The sequence below is a fragment of the Podarcis pityusensis genome, assembly GCF_964106645.2.
Source record: "Podarcis pityusensis genome assembly, chromosome: 8".
Classification (NCBI taxonomy): Eukaryota; Metazoa; Chordata; class Lepidosauria; order Squamata; family Lacertidae; genus Podarcis; species Podarcis pityusensis.
The window spans coordinates 84,204,819-84,223,615 of NC_138033.1; the positions used below are offsets into that span (position 1 = coordinate 84,204,819).

Sequence of the window (18,797 nt, forward strand, 5' to 3'; positions counted from 1 at the left end):
AACAATATATCCTCTCCTGCATCCCTGAACATTCCCACACTCTCCCCTCCTGCCATTTCCAGCAACTGCTATTCAGAACCATAGCCATTGTGGCTAGGAGCCATTGATAGCTTTTTCTTTCAGGAATTTGTCTAATCCTCTTTCAAAACCATCCAGGTTGGTGGCTGCTACTGCTGCTGCTGCTGTGACAAAGGCAGACCCTCCCAGTGTCCCAATTTTCCAGGGAAAGTCTTGGAATGTCAGAAGCCATCCTGGTTTCTGATTTGATCCCAGAAGCTCCTGCTTTTGGATGTCCCTATTTCCACTGGAGAAATGTTGGAGGGTATGCAAAGGCAAACCCTACCACCCCTATGGACACCATGTGACCCAGCCAACTCTCATGGACAAGAATCCTGCAGGAAGGCATTGAAATATCTCTGTGGGCATAATGCATCCTGCCCTTTGCAATGCAGAAGCTCTCCCCAACCCCCTGGACAGATCTAGTATACCTGAAGGAGCGTCTCCACCCCCATCGTTCTGCCCGGACACTGAGGTCCAGCTCCAAGGGCCTTCTGGTGGTTCCCTCCCTGTGAGAAGTGATGTTACAGGGAACCAGGTTGAGGGACTTCTCGGTAGTGGCGCCTGCCCTGTAGAATGCCCTCCCATCAGATGTAAAGGAAATAAACAACTATCTGACTTTCAGAAGACATCTGAAGGCAACCTTGTATCGGGAAGTTTTTAATGTCTAATGTTTTACCATATTATATGTACTGTAAGCCACCCAGAGTAGCTGGGGAAACCCAGCCAGATGGGAGGGGTATAAATAATAAAATTATTATTATTATTATTATTATCCCTGACCATTTGATCCATGTCTTCATGATCATCATAATTCATTCGTATGCTGCCTCCCCATAGTTAAAAACTATGCTCAAGGCGCACGCAGTGTGAACAGAATTGCATAATTACAAAAATACAACAAAAGTAGTCATAAGCAATAAAAAAAAAATCAAAACACAAGCAACATAATTTAACACCTGCCCCAAACAAGTCATAATAAGATCCACAAATAGAGATACAAAAAATTAACATCAATAATAATGTGATCCCTGCATTGCAGAGGGTTGGACTAGATGCCTCTTGGGGGATTTCTAGCTCTACAAGTCTATGATTCTATAACAGCAAAATTAAGATCTCCAAAATTAAATCTTGACCCCAAGAAAAAAACAACTCCTAAGCTTCATTATTATTCTGGCAGGCACGTCCCACACTGCCAGGAGTGCACCAGTTAATCTTAGGTTGTCAGTAGCATGCAAGGCCCAGTGCAGATGCTTCTGCCCAAGTGGCAACTCACAGGTGTGTCAAGGACTTGAGCCCACGAAAGGCGTTTTTTGACAGAGCCTGGATGTCGTTGTTCTCGATGAACCTGAAGGCAAAGAGAAAGACATATTCTCACCCAGGGACTCCCATGCTTTTTGTAGGCCACCGCCCTGCCTTGGTTCCATAAACTCATCCATAATACCAACTACCCTATCCTTTAAAAAAGCATCATTCAGAACAGCAGTTTGCACAACCCACCAAGGAAGATAATAAAATTAAAAACATTAGCAGTTAATTACACATTGATTCAAACCCCCCATTAACTGTAGATTTAGTTTAATGAATTCAACAAAAACTATGAGCTTGACTGACACCAGTGAAATAAAAAAATTAAGGTCATATATATATATATATATATATATATATAATAAATGTTCATAAATGTACCAACCAAGCGCATACATAGATGTGTGGACCACATGTCTGGAGCAGCACAGGAGGACTGCCCTGAAACCATTTTGGCTCCCAAGCTGACCAAATGTTTTCTCTGCAAGGAGGGAAGAGGTGGGGGAGCCTTCCCATTGCCTTTTTGTTCACAAATCCTGTCTTAAGGGTATATCTGTGTATGAATAGGGTGAGTCTGTGACCTGGCTCAGCAACTAAGTATTTGTCATTACAAAAGACTGGCCTGGCTCCCCAGGGTATCCAATCAATTAACAGGTAACCTGCCAGACAGGAGGTCAACAACGCACTCATATTTCTGCTGTAGACCACCCTTTCTGTGATGTAGGTATGATGTATCTGGAGGTGGTCTTGGACTCCAAGGCGGGCAATTTAAAATGTCTATATAAGGGCAGGCACACCTTTGTTCTGGGTCCTCCTCCTTCTCCTGCGTGTGGGGGAGCACCCTGTTGCAACAGTTCAATAAAGATCAGGCTTAGGAGCTGCTTTGCTTCTCAATATTCTCTGTTTGGCCTCTGTTATTTACTCCGATCGATGGAGAACCTACAAAGGACTCTATAAGGGCTCTTGTGTCCCCCATAAGGGAACAAGGGCAGATTTATGTTTATTACACCAGCTTTTGAAAGTCTGATAGTTATTGACAACCCCTCTCCATCCCCCGCCAGCCCTCCACTGGCTGCGTGGGGATGGGCATGGCTGGAACTGGAATAAGAGGTGTGACCTTTGTTGTCCCTAGGGCTTATAAACATCAGCTCTCCCCTTTCCCCCTGTTCCTGGCCCTTCTTCCTACTACAAGTGTTGTCCCAGTGTGTCCCCTTGTAGAGGCTAGGGAAAAGTGACCCGTACAGGTACTGCAGGTGGGAGAGTCCGGTGAACGCATTGTCCCCAATCAAGGAAAACTTGTTGGAATTCAATAAGCTGCAAAGAGAAAAGACACGGTGTTAAGGCAGTGAGAATGGGACAGTAAACCCTAGCAATGCTTGGCTTAACATTTCATGTCAAATTCTGTGCGACTGCCATAAAACTTAGGGAACAAGCTGTACTACCAAAATGATTAATGTTTTAAATGACAATTTTAGGTTATATTTTAGTGATCAAGATTTAATGTATATTTTTAACTGCTGTTATATCTGAATTGTCTCTGTTAAACCCAATTGCAATCCAATGTATCCCTGTTGTGTTTTATGATTTTTCTGATATTGTAAGTGAGCCGGAACTGGTCTGTGACCGTAATAATAAAATTCATTCATTCAACATTTCATGTCACGTTGTGGGGGTTGGACTAGATGACCATTGGGCCCCTTCCAACTCTACAATTCTAGGATTTTGCTTTGAGTATCACAAGGAGATGGCTTCAGAAGAGGGAGAGATGGGAGCTCAGCGCCTCTTAGTTGAGAGACCAGCAGATTTAAGCTTTTCTCCTCCTTTAAAAGGTAAAGGTAAAGGGACTCCTGACCGTTAGGTCCAGTCGCAGACAACTCTGGGGTTGCGGTGCTCATCTCGTTCTATAGGCTGAGGGAGCCGGCGTACAGCTTCTGGGTCATGTGGCCAGCATGACTAAGCCGCTTCTGGCAAACCAGAGCAGCACACGGAAACGCTGTTTACCTTCCCGCCAGAGTGGTACCTATTTATCTACTTGCACTTTGATGTGCTTTCGAACTGCTAGGTTGGCAGGAACAGGGACCAAGCAATGGGAGCTCACCCTGTTGCGGGGATTCGAACCGCCAACCTTCTGATCGGCAAGCCCTAGGCTCTGTGGTTTAACCCACAGCGCCACCAGCATCCCTCCTCCTCCTTTATTCCATCCCAGTTGCTCATCACATGAATTCTGCGAATATTTAGAAGTTGCAAAAATGATACAGTTAATAAGAAATCAATCGATAGATAAGCTTAAGAAAGAATGGGAATGTTTTAAAAATTACTTGAACAAACATGGTTCCAACAAGAACACTTGGCTGTGTTTAGACAGAGGTATCCGAAGATGGAGACCAACCAATAATTAAATACAGATCAAAGATAGGAATGGCTGAACTGAAACCAGAGAGCAGACAGAAGTCAACAAACCAACAAATTAAAAAATGGGATTCAATCTAGTAGGAGGGACTTTGTGAGCAGGATACCCTGGTACTGGTTTGAATTAACAAAATAATGCTTTTGTTTGATAGGTATTTTGGGTCTTGTAAATTTTTTGGTTTCATTGCCGTTCATGTTTCTTTTTCTTTTTTTCTTTTCTCTCTCTCTCTCTTTATTTCTTTTATATAATACACATTTATTCTAGATGTTTGATAATTTGATAATGTATACTGTAATAACTATCTTTAAGCTAGAAATATCCAATGTAAGTTGCGTTTTTTTCTTTGTTTTGTTTTTTTGTATGAAATGTTTGTTTAATAAAAGTGAATAAAAATTAAATTAAATAAATGAATGTGTAACTAAAAAATAAATAAGTTCTGTAAATAGGAACTCGTGCCTGGGTTTGCCCCCCGCCCCCAATCCTTTTCCTTTTTGTGTTGTGACTTTTAGAATGTAAGGTGTAAGGAGTGTTCTTATTACTGATATTTATAAGCCTCTCTGGGAGGGTTTTTCTCCTTGCTTTTTCTGAAAAGCTGGGTAAAAATACTTTTTAAAAATCAGTAAATGCTCCCCCCCCCCACCTCGTTCAAGGTCTGATTGACATATTTAAGGTAAGGGGATTTTTCTTTCTAAACTGATTTTCCAGTGACCCCACAGGTGGTGTGCCTTCAGGACTGATGTCCTGCTCTGCACATTGCAGAATATTTATTTATTCATTTAATAAAATGTATATACTACTTGATCACAAAAAACCCCCCGCACTCAAAGAGGTTTAGGGAAAAAAGATAAAACAATAAAACTATCAGGAGGAAAAATGAACAACTTTAAAACTTTCAAAAAGTTAAAATAACAATAGAATAAAAACTTATTTAAACTTGCCCCACCTTTCTAAATATCTGGGTAGGCTTGTCTAAAGAAAAAATGTTTTTGGCAGGTGCCAAAAAGTACAGCAAAGGCACCTGCATGGTCTCAAGAGGCAGGGAGTTCCAAAGGGTAATGGTGCCAATTCTGTCAACTGAAGCAGCCGAGTAGGCGTGTAGGGGACGAGGCTCTATTCTAGAGAAGAAAGGTGCCAACTAGCAGCTCGGGTGATGCAGAGTTCCTCTCAACTTGTAAAGGAGCTAAGAACTTGCAAGGAATTCCAGTTCCACAAGTGCTATGCTCTTCTTTGACCTAGGAAACTTATTTCATGCGAAGTTATCTTGACTGTGAAAGGAACTCCAGACAGTTGAGTTGAAATGGACAGAAGGAAAACAAAGGCTCATGAAAACCAGATGTTTCCCACTCCAGTTGGGTGCAAAAGCAATTCTATTAGTGCCTTGCCCTGTGGCATTAACTATACAGTGGTACCTCGGGTTAAGTACTTAATTCGTTCCGGAGGTCCGGTCTTAACCTGAAACTGTTCTTAACCTGAAGCACCACTTTAGCTAATGGGGCCTCCTGCTGCACCGCCGCTGCATGATTTCTGTTCTCATCCTGAAGCAAAGTTCTTAAGCCGAGGTTCTATTTCTGGGTTAGCGGAGTCTGTAACCTGAAGCGTATGTAACCTGAAGCGCATGTAACCCGAGGTACCACTGTATTGCAGAGTCCACATTCCAACCACTGCCGTTTCTAAGCTGAAAAAGTTAATGTGTCAAGGCAGAAAGGATGTCCTCTCTCATCTGCTGCCATGGAAAACTCCTGCCCTTTGCCCAATTACAGTGGTACTTCGGGTTACAAACGCTTTGGGTTACAAACGCCTCAGGTTACAAACTCCGCTAACCATGAAGTAGTACTTCGGGTTGAGAACTTTGCCCCAGGATGAGAACGAAAATCGCACAGTGGCGGCGCGGCAGCAGCAGCGGGAGGTCCCATTAGTGAAAGCGTGCCTCAGGTTAAGAACTTAACTCGGTATAAGTTTGTAACCTGAGGTACCACAGTACTAGCCTAGGCAGTCACTCTAATGGTAAAGTTCTTTGGCTGGCTAAGCAGCGCTGTGACAACTCAGGGTAACAAGAACCCTCCTCCCCAAAGACAAAACCAGGGGAAACAGACAGGCAGAGAGACATACAGGAACTGCAGGAACGGGAGGTGAGCAAAGGCGGCTTCTTTGATTTCGCTGAAGTCTGCATTTATCAGGGTCCTGCAGGAGAGGAGAGGGAAAGAGAGAGAAATGCTAAAACGTCTGCTGAAACAGAAGGAGGCAACTGAATCTCACAAAAGGATCTGAGCAGCAGTAAAAAGGTAGCTTGTCGAAGAAACCAGAGGCCTTTCTCTTGGGCATAGTCGGCCAATCGGTGTTAAAAAAGGATAGAACTTTCTTTATGTATGCAACAACAGCAGCAAGAATACTCATCGCAAAGTATTGGAAGACACAAGAGCTACCCACACTGGAGGAATGGCAGATGAAATTGATGGACTATATGGAATTGGCGGAAATGACTGGCAGAATCCGTGACCAGGGAGAAGAGTCGGTGGAAGAAGATTGGAAGAAATTTAAAGATTACTTACAGAAATATTGCAAAATTAAAGAATGTTAGAGTGATGATGGAATGAAATTAAGTGGCTTCTAGCTGTACAGGCTTTAAAGTTATATACAGATCAAGATTAAGGATTAGGATTAAAAAGGTTAAAAGAATGGAAAATTGGCTATTAATAGGTAAAAATTTAATGTTATATTATATTAAGATTAAGGATTGGGATTAAAAAGGAGGGAAAGGAATTGCTGGACAAACAAACTGAATTGGAATACAAAAGAGGGAGGTATGAGGAGGTCCAGGAAATAAGTAAATCTAAAAGTAGTGATGAAAAGATGGAATTGTTTTTAACTGTTTTTTCTTTTTTCTTTCTGTATTTTGTATTGTGTATTTTTCTTTTTCTTTTTAAATTCTTTTTTTATTGATGTGTCTCTTTTCATGTGAAACTTTAATAAATATCATTTTTTTTAAAAAAAGTAAAAAGGTAGCTTGTCCACACTTCGACTTGTCCTGGGCCTGGAAAGCACATGAGTGAGTGGCGTTTCCCTTGCCCCACTCCTTTCCCTGTGAAAACCCATGCTTTTAACTCTAAATGGGAGCGAAAGTCAATCTGGAGAATTGCCCTTTGCTCTGATTGAGCACTAAAGAGCAGTTTTCCCTGGGGAAGCTGACAAAACACCGGGATAAGAGAAAAGTTTTTCTCTATCTCAGCACTAGAACTTGTGGACATCCAATGAAGCTGAATGTTGGAGGATTCAGGATAGATAAAAGGAAGTCCTTCGTACAAAAGGTAAAGGTAAAGGACCCCTGGATGGTTAAGTCGAGTCAAAGGCAACTCTGGGGCTGCAGAGCTCATCTCACTTTCAGGGCGAGGGAGCCGGCATTTGTCCGTAGACAGCTTTCTGGGTCATGTGGCCAGCAGGACTAAACTGCTTCTGGTGCAACAGAACACTGTGACAGAAGCCAGAGTGCACAGAAACACTGTTTGCCTTCCCACTGGACCGGTACCTATTTATCTACTTGCACTGGTGTGCTTTTAAACTGCTAGGTTGGCAGGAGCCAGGACAGAACAACAGGAGCTCACCCCATTGCAGGGATTCGAACTGCCGACCTTCTGATCAGCAAGTCCCTGGCTCTGTGGTTTAAGCCACAGTGCCACCCGCGTCCCAGGTTGAGACTCCTTAGGGTAGTGATAAAGCGGGATATCAAATCCAAATTCTTCTTCTTCTTCATTTAGATCACGGGGATTCGGACCGCCAACCTTCTGATCAGCAAGCCCAAGAGGCTCAGTGGTTTAGACCACAGCGCCACCCACATCCTTCGTGCAGTGCAGTGAAAGCATGGAACTCCTGGAGGAAGCAGTGATGACCAGCAACACTGATGGCTTTAGAGGACCAGACAAAGTCAAGAAGGAGGAGAGGGCTATTGATGGCTACCGGCCATAATGGCTGTCCTTTGCCGCTACAGTTGGAAGCAACAGTGCTTCTGAATACCAGTTGCTGGAAACCAGCTTGGGTATGGACTGCATGCCCGCTGCATGGCAACGTCTGGTCAGCCACTGTGAGAACAGGAAGCTGGACTAGATGGACCACTGGCCTGATTCAGAAGACTCTTCTTAACTTCTTATGTTCTTATGATACACTGAGAGTTTGTGTACCATCGCACTAGAAACATATGTGGATTCCACACCTGTGTAATTGATCTGTACTTTGATGAGAGAGTGCAGGATTCTGCAGTTCCAGAGAGTGAACAATCTCGAGAGGGAATAATAATAATAATAATAATAATAATAATAATAATAATAATTTATTTATATCCCGCCCTCCCCAGCCGAAGCCAGGCTCAGAGCGGCTAACAACAATAAAAGTAACACAGTTTACATAAAATCACAATCAATTAATTGAAATGCATTCTAAAATCAATTCATTCTAAAATCAATTCAAAATCAAATTAATGGCAACCATTAGGCTAGAGTTCTGTGAGGATTACCGAAGGAGGGGGTCAGACTGTGCCTTGGCCAAAGGCCAGGTGGAACAGCTCTGTCTTGCAGGCCCTGCAGAAAGATGTCAAGTCCCGCAGGGCCCTAGTCTCTTGTGACATGACAGAGCGTTTCACCAGATCGGGGCCACAGCCGAAAAAGCCCTGGCTCTGGTTGAGGCCAGCTTAACCTCCCTGTGGCCTGGGACCTCCAAGATGTTTTTGTTTGAAGACCGTAAGGTCCTCTGTGGGACATATCAGGAGAGGCGGTCCCGTGGGTACGAGGGTCCTAGGCCGAATAATTGTGGCGAAACCAGTTTCCAATCTATTTGCAAGGTACCGTATTTTTTGCACCATAACACTCACTTTTTTCCTGCTAGAAAGTAAGGGGAAATGTCTGTGCGTGTTATGGAGGGAATGCCTACGGGTGGCATGCCTACGGATTTTCCTCCTCTAAAAACGACGTGCGTGTTATGGTCGGGTGCGTGTTATAGAGCGAAAAATACGGTAGGTGGCTTCTCCATTAGTGGCTCAAAGCATGAGCTACAAATTGGCTGTTTCCAATCACACTCCCAGCCACAAACTCACTCACACCTGCTTCCAGATGTGTGTACGGTTTATCTTTTTTGTGTGGCATTTATGTTCCATCTTTTTCTCTGAGGATCTCAAGGGGGCTTACATTGTTCTCCTCCCCCCCATTTTATCCTCGCAACAACCCTGTTAGGTCGGTCAGGCTGAGAGGCAGAGAGTGGTCCCCGGTTCATACCCAGTGAGCTTTTTTTATTTGAGGCGCCCAGATGATGCCATTGTCATCGGAACGCCAACCTATCCCCGCCCCCATTTTGTTTTCCCATACTGGTAACAAACTGTGAAACCCCACCAATGCTTATGATCCTTTCTGGGGCAAATCTAACAAATTATTTTAAAATAAATAAAAATCCGCTGTTGTTAACTGCTGCCTGCAACCTAAAGTTTGCTATGAAATGGTATATATATATATATATATATATATATATATATATATATAGAGTTCATAAATGTACCAACCAAGCACATACATAGATGTGTGGACCACATGTCTGGAGCAGCACAGGAGGACTGCCTTGAAACCATTTTCACTCCCAAACGGACCAAATGTTTTCTCTGCAAGGAGGGAGGAGGTGGGGGAGCCTCCCCGTTGTCTTTTTGTTCACAAATCCTGTCTTTTAAGGGTATGTCTGTGTATGAATGGGGTGAGCCTGTGACGTTTCTCAGGAACTAAGTATTTGTCATTACAAAAAACTGGCCAGGCTCCCTAGGGTATCCAATCAAGTAAGCATTAACAGGTAACCTGCCAGACAGGAGGTAAACAACGCACTCAGATTTCTGTTGTAGACCGCCTCTTCTGTGATGTAGGTATGATGTATCTGGAGGTGGTCTTGGACTCCAAGGCGGGCAATTTTAAATGTCTACATAAGGGCGGGCACACCTGGGTTCTGGGTCCTCCTCCTTCTCCTGTGTGTGAGGGGAGCACCCAGTTGCAACAGTTCAATAAAGATCAGGCTTAGGAGCTCGTTGCTTCTCAATATTCTCTGGTTGGCCTCTGTTATTTTCTCCGACCGATGGAGAACCCACAAAGGACTCTATAAGGGCTCTTGTGTCCCCCATAAGGGAATAAGGTTTACATTTATTATAGCTAATTAAGACCCTAAAAAGCACCCTAAGGGTCTGTCTGCGCTACTGACTTTATTTGCTTTTAATGCCACTCTGTTACCCTAGGAATCCTGGGAATCATAGATCTGGGGTAGGAGGCCCCTCACCAGCAGGAATCCTTTGTGCAAAGCTAGGGCAGCAAACGTTAAGATAAAACTGATTTGCTTGCAGTGTATGGCTGGGCGTCCGATGTCATCCTCCTCAATTACTGTCAGGCTGTCCTACATTCACAGATTTCACGTCGTCTCACTGACTGGCTACAGGCCAAATGCTAAACTGCACATTTTTCTAGCTGGTAGGCGCCAGCCATCAGAATCCTGATAGCAAGTGACTGGACCATGCGGACTTGTTTAGCCTTTACTGTGGTTGTTACCTGCATATTTTGAAAATCTTTGAATTATTATTATTATGTTTTAAAAAAGTTGTCTCCTGACTTTAGCTCTCAGTAGGCAGAGCCTGGGGCCCCCAATCTTGCTCCATTCCACATGCACCCCTGAGACTGATCTCTTCTCTCTCTGTCCTTCTCCTCCTCTTGCAGTTTCCCTTCTCTTTTATACATAAACTGAGCACAGCCAAAGAAATATAGTCCCTTGGCAGAGAGGATGCATTTAAAGATCTCTCCATTTGCTGTGATTAATGAAGGGTGGTTGGAGAGAGGCTGGAAAAAACACTTAAACAGATCAATGCAGGCATCAGCTTTGGCACAAAGACAGAGCCAGACGCAGCAGTCTGGGAGAAAAGTGTTAGGAAATGCCAGAAATTCCCAGTGGGAATAGGATGGGGTTGCGGGGCTGCTGAATCAACTCGCAGTCCTAAGGCTTGGTTTCCAGACCCTTGGTCATCTTGGTCACCCTCCTCTGTTCCTTCTGAAACCTTGGTGCCCAAAACAGTCGCACTATTGCTTCTCTTGATCTTGACGCTGGACTTCTGTTGATTCAAAACCATCTCTCTCTCTCACACACACACACTTGCAGTTTGAAGTGGAATTCTGCCATCTCAGTTGATCACACCTTCATTCTGCATAAATTGGAATTATCTCATCTTATTATGCAGTCTGAATCCCTCACTTCAGGCTGTAGGTGATGGTGAGAGAGTCACACACAGAAAGCCCTGTCCAGAAGCAGGAAACTGGCATTATCAACAAGATAATTATCTCTCTCCTTCTGATGTACCCTATGCAAGTTTGTTTTTTAACATGGGGGAAGCAACAATTAAATGCCCTCTACCTGTCCACAGTCTGAAGTGGCATAGTCCAGAATAAGGGTGCCAACCTGAATAAGATATGGGGGGGGCTGGCCCCTCAAATATTTTGGGGCTGAAGACCCCTCAGCCCCTAGGAGTTGGCTCCTATGGCCCAAAATACTGCCACCTCACTGTGCCTGATGTGCACCAATGTCTCTGATATTTATATATTTAACTTCACAGCAGTTTAAAAAAAAACAAAAACCACAATTAATAATTAAGAAAAATTAACAATAATCTATACACTGAAGAAGTTAAAAAATAGTTTTTAGTTTAGTTTAAACCAGTTTGGTTTGGTTTGGTTTGGTTTATAGTTAGACTAAAAGCAGATCAGACTTGGTCCAACTTTCTAAACACCTGGGTAAAGGTAAAGGTAAAGGTAAAGGGACCCCTGACCGTTAAGTCCAGTCGCGGATGACTCTGGGGTTGCAGCGCTCATCTCGCTTTACTGGCCGAGGGAGCCAGCGTTTGTCCGCAGACAGGTTTTCTGGGTCATGTGGCCAACATGACTAAGCTGCTTCTGGCGAACCAGAGCAGCGTTGCTTAAACACAAATGTTTTTTGCAAGCACCAAAAAGAGTTCAGTGAAGGCGCCTGCCTGACATCAATAGGCGGGGAGTTCTAAAGTGCAGGTGCTGCCACCCTAAAAGGTCAAGTTCTTAAAAATGTGGAAAGGGTATCAGGAGGCACCTGCAGCAGTGTCAGTTTTGCTGCCAGAAACAGTTCAAGTGGGCACACACAGGGTAAGGCAATCTCATAGGTAAACTGGTCCAAAGTTGTTAAGGGCTTGATATGCTAATAGTACTTCTTGAGAGCGAAATCTCCTGGAGCTCCAGGAGCCCCAAGGGAGAAAGGCAAGACTCTTTTCTTCCCTTCCAGGCTCTAAAATTCTGCAAAGGTCAAATATTAACTGATTTCTCTTAGACCTACAGATCCCTGGTTTTCCCCCTCTGATATCACACCCTCCCGCATTCACTCCCAGCCAGCTTTCTGACGAATATTGGGCGGCTACAGAGATTTCTACAAATCTCCTTAGACTGGAGAGCAGATGACTGACAGGTAACACGAGAGCCATCTTCAAATATTCTAAGGGCTGTCCCATGGAAGATGGAGCCAGTTTGTTTCCTGATGCTCCAGAGAGGGGGCACCAACCAACAGATCTAAATGAAGAAGAAGAAGAGGAGTCTGGATTTGATATCCCGCTTTATCACTACCCTAAGGAGTCTCAACATGGGACACGGGTGGCGCTGTGGGTTAAACCACAGAGCCTAGGACTTGCCGATCAAAAGGTCGGCAGTTCAAATCCCCGCGATGGGGTGAGCTCCCGTTGCTCAGTCCCTGCTCCTGCCAGCCTAGCAGTTTGAAAGCATGTCAAAGTGCAAGTAGATAAATAGGTACTGCTCTGGCGGGAAGGTAAATGGCGTTTCCGTGTGCTGCTCTGGTTCGCCAGAAGTGTCTTAGTCATGCTGGCCACATGACCCGGAAGCTGTACGCCAGCTCCCTTGGCCAGTAAAGCGAGATGAGCACCGCAACCCCAGAGTCGGCCATGACTGGACCTAATAGTCAGGGGTCCCTTTACCTTTACATTTAAGGAGTCTCAAAGCGGCTAACAATCTCCTTTCCCTTCCTCCCCCACAACAAACACTGTGAGGTGAGTGAGGCTGAGAGACTTCAGAGAAACGTGACTAGCCCAAGATCACCCAGCAGATGCATGTGGAGGAGAGGAGACGCAAACCCAGTTCACCAGATTACGAGTCCACCGCTCTTAACCACTACATCACACTGGTGTATGACAATAAAAGAGATCCTGGCTCCACATTAGGAATAATACTCTGACGGTAAAAGCCACTTGACAGTGGGACAGACTCCCTCTGAAGGTGGTGGACACTTCTTCACGAGAGGTTTATAAAACAGAAGTTGGATGGCCACCTGTCAGGGATCCTTTAGCTGTGATTTCTGCCTTGGAGTTGGAGTAGAGGGCCCTATGAGTCCTGGTTCTGTCTCTTATATCAGCCTTCCCTCGCCTGGTGCCTTCCAGATGTTTTGGACTACAGTACACATCAGCCTCAACCAGCCCAGCTGCATGACGCTGGCACCAATAGGAACTGGCTCATGAAAGCTGGGGCTGATGGGATTTGTGGTGCAAAACTTCTGGTGGGGAACCAGGCAGCCCCACAAGCCCCATTTTGTGCACACATGTGCATAGATCCACGCCACCCGTTTTACACACCTGAGTGTGCTCACCACGTGAGGCAGGCAGGCTCTAGGGCTGCACGTTCATACTGTACTTCTGAGGTTTCTTCCAGACAGCTGGCTGCTGCCAGTGTAATAAATTATTGCTCTCCTGTTGCAAGCTGTAAGTGGAATTTCAATTGACTTTCCACACCTTCGGGGATTTTGCACTTCCACACCAGTAGATAGGAGAGGAAGATGCAACTGGGTTAGTAGGGTGGGGGTGGGGAGCTCTAAGTGATCCTCACATAAATAAGTAAATCAAAACCTCCATTATTTATTTAGAGCTAAGCATTCTAGTGTGGTTGCCTATTGCTACCCATGAAAAGTTAAAACACAATGCAGATTAAAAAGTGTTTAATTAGCACAAAACCAAATCAAACCAGAAAATCATGTCTAAAACAGTGTGATGGAAAGAGTTTAATGTTTAAAATCAACGCTATAGTTTTATAGTGCTATATCAGTGGTACTATAGGCAGAAAAGAATTTTAGCACTACTGAAAAGATCGATTTAAAGCAATTAACAGGCTTTGAAATGGTGTCCAGGAAGGTGTTTTGTCTATGAAGACAACATAGAGTTCCTTTCACTCTTTCACCTGGCTCTTAAAAATGTATTGGTGGCTTTTAGCTCATGCTGTAAACAGAAACGCCTCTCTCAACACACTACTCCAAGACTAAAATAATGATTTTTGGAAAACGCAGCTCTCAATATAAATGGTGTTTGGATCAACATGATTTACAGCAAACTCGCTCCTTCAGATATCTTGTCCTTTTTAGTGAATCATTGTCTTTGAAGTGGCATATACAAAGCACAGATAGCTATAGGGACACCGATTAAGTTTTATTTCACGGAGTGTGGACAGTTGTTTCTTCCAGCACTGAATCTTTTTGGTAAGCAAAGTGATCCCACAAATGCTGTATGGAGCTGAAATTTGGGGTGACGATGTGAACTCTATTAAAGGGTTAGAAACAGTTCAAAATCAATTTCTTAGGAGATAATTCTCCTTAATCAGCAGAACAACAGCCTCACTTCTACGTATGGAAGCCAGATGATCAGAGCAAGACTGCATCCCATTCAACTATCTGAAAAGATTTACCGTACTTCCTGACCCTGCGAGGTTTTCCAGACCTGTGCTGTATGGGGAACATAGAATCATAGAGTTGGAAGAGACCACAAGGGCCATCGAGTCCAACCCTCTGCCAAGCAGGAAACACCATCAGAGCACTCATGACATATGGTTGTCAAGCCTCTGCTTAAAGACCTCCAAAGAAGGAGACTCGACCACACTCCTTGGCAGCAAATGCCACTGTCAAACAGCTCTTACTGACAGGAAGTTCTTCCTAATGTTTAGGTGGAATCTTCTTTCTTGTAGTTTGGATCCATTGCTCCGTGTCCGCTTCTCTGGAGCAGCAGAAAACAACCTTTCTCCCTCCTCTATGTGACATCCTTTTATATATTTGAACATGGCTATCATATCACCCCTTAACCTCCTCTTCTCCAGGCTAAACATGCCCAGCTCCCTTAGCCGTTCCTCATAAGGCATCGTTTCCAGACCTTTGACCATTTTGGTTGCCCTCCTCTGGACACGTTCCAGTTTGTCAGTGTCCTTCTTGAACTGTGGTGCCCAGAACAGCTCTGGTGGAAATCAAATGTTCAGTGTATCCTGGATTACTATTGTGTCCATGAATTGAACAAGTTTTTGAATATGGACAAGAGTCCACTAAGGCTGTACTGGACAGAATCCGAACAGAACCTACAAGAGATTAACTCTTCCAAATGTTCTCTGTGGTTCCCACTCTTTAAACAGGGCATTTTAGAGCCAGTTATTTGTCTAAAAAACTCTTACCTGGTCCATTAAGACCTGCCTTTATTGAACTGTGTTTCTAAGCAATGCCCTCAGCTGTGCTGGAAGGGCGTTATAAGATTTCATATGTAGATAGACTCTGTATTTGTGGGCGACCACATACTTCGTTATTTGTTATATTGCACAGAACCTATATACACAGAACCTAGGAGATCTTTTCTAAATCCCGTTTGTTCAAGAAGGCAATCTCTAACCCCTAGTAAACTGGTGAAAATGTATAATTCGAAGTCAGACACATGCTGGAAAAGTAAAGGAAAAAAAGGGTACATTCTATCACATGGGTAGGCAAACTAAGGCCAGGGGGCCGGATCCAGCCCAATTGCCTTCTAAATCCGGCCTGCAGGCGGTCCTGGAATCAGCATGTTTTTACATGAGTAGAATGTGTGCTTTTATTTAAAATGCTTCTCTGGGTTATTTGTGAGGCATAGGAATTCGTTCATTATTTTTTCAAAATATAGTCCGGCCCCCCACAAGCAGAGGTGTAGTACCCGGTGGTACCCAGTGTGGAAATTTTTTTGTCACCCCTCTCCTCACATTGAAAGCTCGGGGTAGGCTTGGGAGTCGTGGGCGGGCGCCGAATGGCCGCACCCTTCCTACGCCTCTGCGCCCCCACCCCTGCGACTCCCAAGTACCCCGAGCCATTGGGGGAAGGGGGAAGCTATGCCGCTTTGCTGGGGTGTTGGCAATTTTTAATTTTTTTTAATAATTTTTTTTTGGTACCTATGACATGTGGGGATTGTTCAATTCTGTTGCATACATTTTAGCATATTTTCATTTATTGCTTGCAACTACCTCAGTTTTATTTTTGTAATTATGCAAATCTTTTGATGTTGTAAACTGCCTGGAGCAAGGTTTTAACTATGGGAAGGTGATGAAGATGCTCCTCTCGTGTCCCCAATCAATCTGGTTTTCCGAATTTTTGCTTTAAGGTACAGAGCAATGCAGTGATGCGCATTAATGCTTGAATTGTCCCTGTGCAACAAAGGAGCAATGTAAGAGCAAGCGCTGCACCAGTTCCACCCGGCTGACATTTAATATGGATATTCAGTTGTATTTATGGCATGCAAGCATCCCACATGCTCAGATTGCACCATGGAGTGGCTGTGCACACTCCACCCCCCCCCCCCGAGCTTCCCACATGCACAATCATGTTGGCTGGAAACTTACTTTCTTTAAAAAAGGAAAGGAAAATCAAGATTTGTGGGGTGCTGAATTTCGTTTATTTATGCCAGTGCTTAATAAGCATGCTGCAAGCTCACATGGCTCCAACTTTTCACTGCACATGCATTATGTTATTGCACACTGCTAAGAAATGAGAAAATGGGGGGGGGGGGGAGAAGGCCCTGTATGCACTTAGTACATACTACAATTTGTGGTGGAATTGTAATTTAATTTTGACAGAAATGATAATTATTACTAAAGAAACTCATTTGCTGTCCAAAATGAATGTTACTGGATATTTTTGATGATACCAGTGTAGATATGTTGTCAAAAGAATTGGTCTTTTGCATGATCTTGGCAGCTCAAATAGTAATTGCAACTTGGTGGCAAACAGCCTAAAATCTTACACTTACCACTCACTCTGGAATATGGCTATGATGGATAAAATTATTCGTAATCCCCACTCGATCACTGCAACGAAAAGCCTGGCTGAGCTTTCACGGATCTCACACCACAGAGAGAACTTCTATATCACCTCAAGGTTTATGATATAACCAGTTCAGCTTCAAGCAAGTGTCAGGAAGCAACCAAGAGGTTTGGCTCTATAAACCAGCACTTGCATTTGCATGTAGAGCTGCCATTAAGGATCATGTAGCCCGGCTGGTCTTTTCACCCGCAAGAAGCCATCTATAGGCAGTGCGGCATAGTGGTTAGAGTGTTGGACTAGGACCTGGGAGACCAGGATTCGAATTGACCAGGTCACGAAGCCCTCGGGCCACTCACTCACTCTCAGCCTAGCCTACCTTACAGGGTTGTTGTGAGGCTAACATGAGGATGATGAGATTTATGTATGCCACCTTCAGCTCCTTTAGCAGAAATGGGACGTGCATGTAATTCATCATCATCATCATCTATAGATCCCCCCTCTTTCTCGAGGAGCAAACGAGCCATTCCCCAGCTGGGATGCAACATCTGGAAATGGACTTTCACAGGAGACCAGTCTGAAGATGCTGAAGATGCAGACCTTTGCTCCCAATGCTGTCTGTGCTCTCCCTAGCAATCTAACCCCTCACTTATTACCCCTCATCCCTGTCATCTCTCTCTTGGACACCAACCAGCCCTGTTCCACCCGGGGACACCATCTCCACATGCTCCTCAACCCCTACTGCATAGCAGCCCGTCACCCACCCACCCACCCACCCACCAAGAGACAGATGTGCGCCCTCCCCAGTCCCCATCCACTTACAGCGAAATGACATCCCGCGGCAGGCTCTTGGGGATGGCCTTGGAGTCGACGCAGAAGGCTGTGTCTCTGGTGCAGGAGCAGCTGGGCGGGCAGGGGGGAGGCCTGGGGGCTTTCCGGCAGGTGGCGGGCAGCCAGAGGCAGGCCAGGCCCAGGAGGAAGAGGAGGAGAAGCTGCCCCAGCCTCTGCAGCTCTGCCATGGCCTTTTCCTGGGGGAGAACCAGCCTTCCAAGGCTGGGGAAGGTGTCCCCAGGGAGAAGCGGGCGTTTGCAGCAGCAGTAGCAGCTGAGGAAGATGATGCAGGAGCAAACCGAACTCTCCGCTCGCCTCCTCTACAGCTTCTGGTTCCTCTTCTCTGTGTCTGCAGGCTGCTGCAAGCTGCTGTGAGCTATCTCATCCCTGCAGGGAGCTGCGCTCCTCCGCCAGGCGTGATGGAGAGACGCGCACAGCACGAAAGCACCAAGTTCTGGACTGATCACTGATGGGGAGGGTGGATGAATGAGCGCATCGCTGACTGGATGCAGCCTCAGCCTGGGGGTTGTCGCGGCGCCCGCGGGGGGGCGGGTCGTGGAACAAAAGGTCGGCTGCACGTGGGAATAGAGCGCAGCAGCAACAGCAGCAGCTGCTGGAAGGAGCTGTCCATCTTCCGCAGCCGGGGAAGCCTCCCCAGTCCAGGAGAGAGAGGGAGAAAAAGGCTGAAGAAAGGTGGCCAGCGTCTCGGCACGCCTGGCCGTGCAAGCTGTTAAGCCGGCACTTGGTTGGGGTGCTTTTCGGGGTGAAGCAGAGTGGGGTTGGAGCTGCGGACCTGGGTTGCTGACAGAGAGCTCAGGAGCTTTGTTGCACTGGTTGCATTTCATAGAATCAATGCTTTTTTCCCCTGGGGGGGGGAGTTTAGGGGTACTCTCGTTTTCCTACTCATATTAAAATTTTGTTGTTTAGTCGTTTAGTCGTGTCCGCCTCTTCGTGACCCCCTGGACCAGAGCACGCCAGGCACTCCTGTCTTCCGCTGCCTCGCAGTTCGGTCAAACTCATGCTGGTAGCTTCGAGAACACTGTCCAACCATCTCGTCCTCTGTCGTCCCCTTCTCCTTGTGCCC

The 18,797-nt window shown here is 45.2% G+C and overlaps 1 protein-coding gene across 1 annotated transcript in view; it reads right to left on the minus strand.

The window, feature by feature from the left end:
* The window catches only part of LGI3 (leucine rich repeat LGI family member 3), a 29,766-nt gene extending 11,452 nt beyond the window's left edge, over window positions 1-18,314 (minus strand). Inside the window, exons 1-4 of the mRNA XM_081017431.1 lie at window positions 17,705-18,314; window positions 5,885-5,956; window positions 2,608-2,679; window positions 1,334-1,405 (exon numbers count right to left, since the gene is read on the minus strand). Of these exons, the coding sequence (XP_080873557.1) occupies window positions 1,334-1,405; window positions 2,608-2,679; window positions 5,885-5,956; window positions 17,705-17,901 (413 nt within the window). The 5' untranslated portion in view covers window positions 17,902-18,314. The remainder of the gene's footprint in view (window positions 1-1,333; window positions 1,406-2,607; window positions 2,680-5,884; window positions 5,957-17,704) is intronic.
* Window positions 18,315-18,797: the final 483 nt, after the last annotated feature.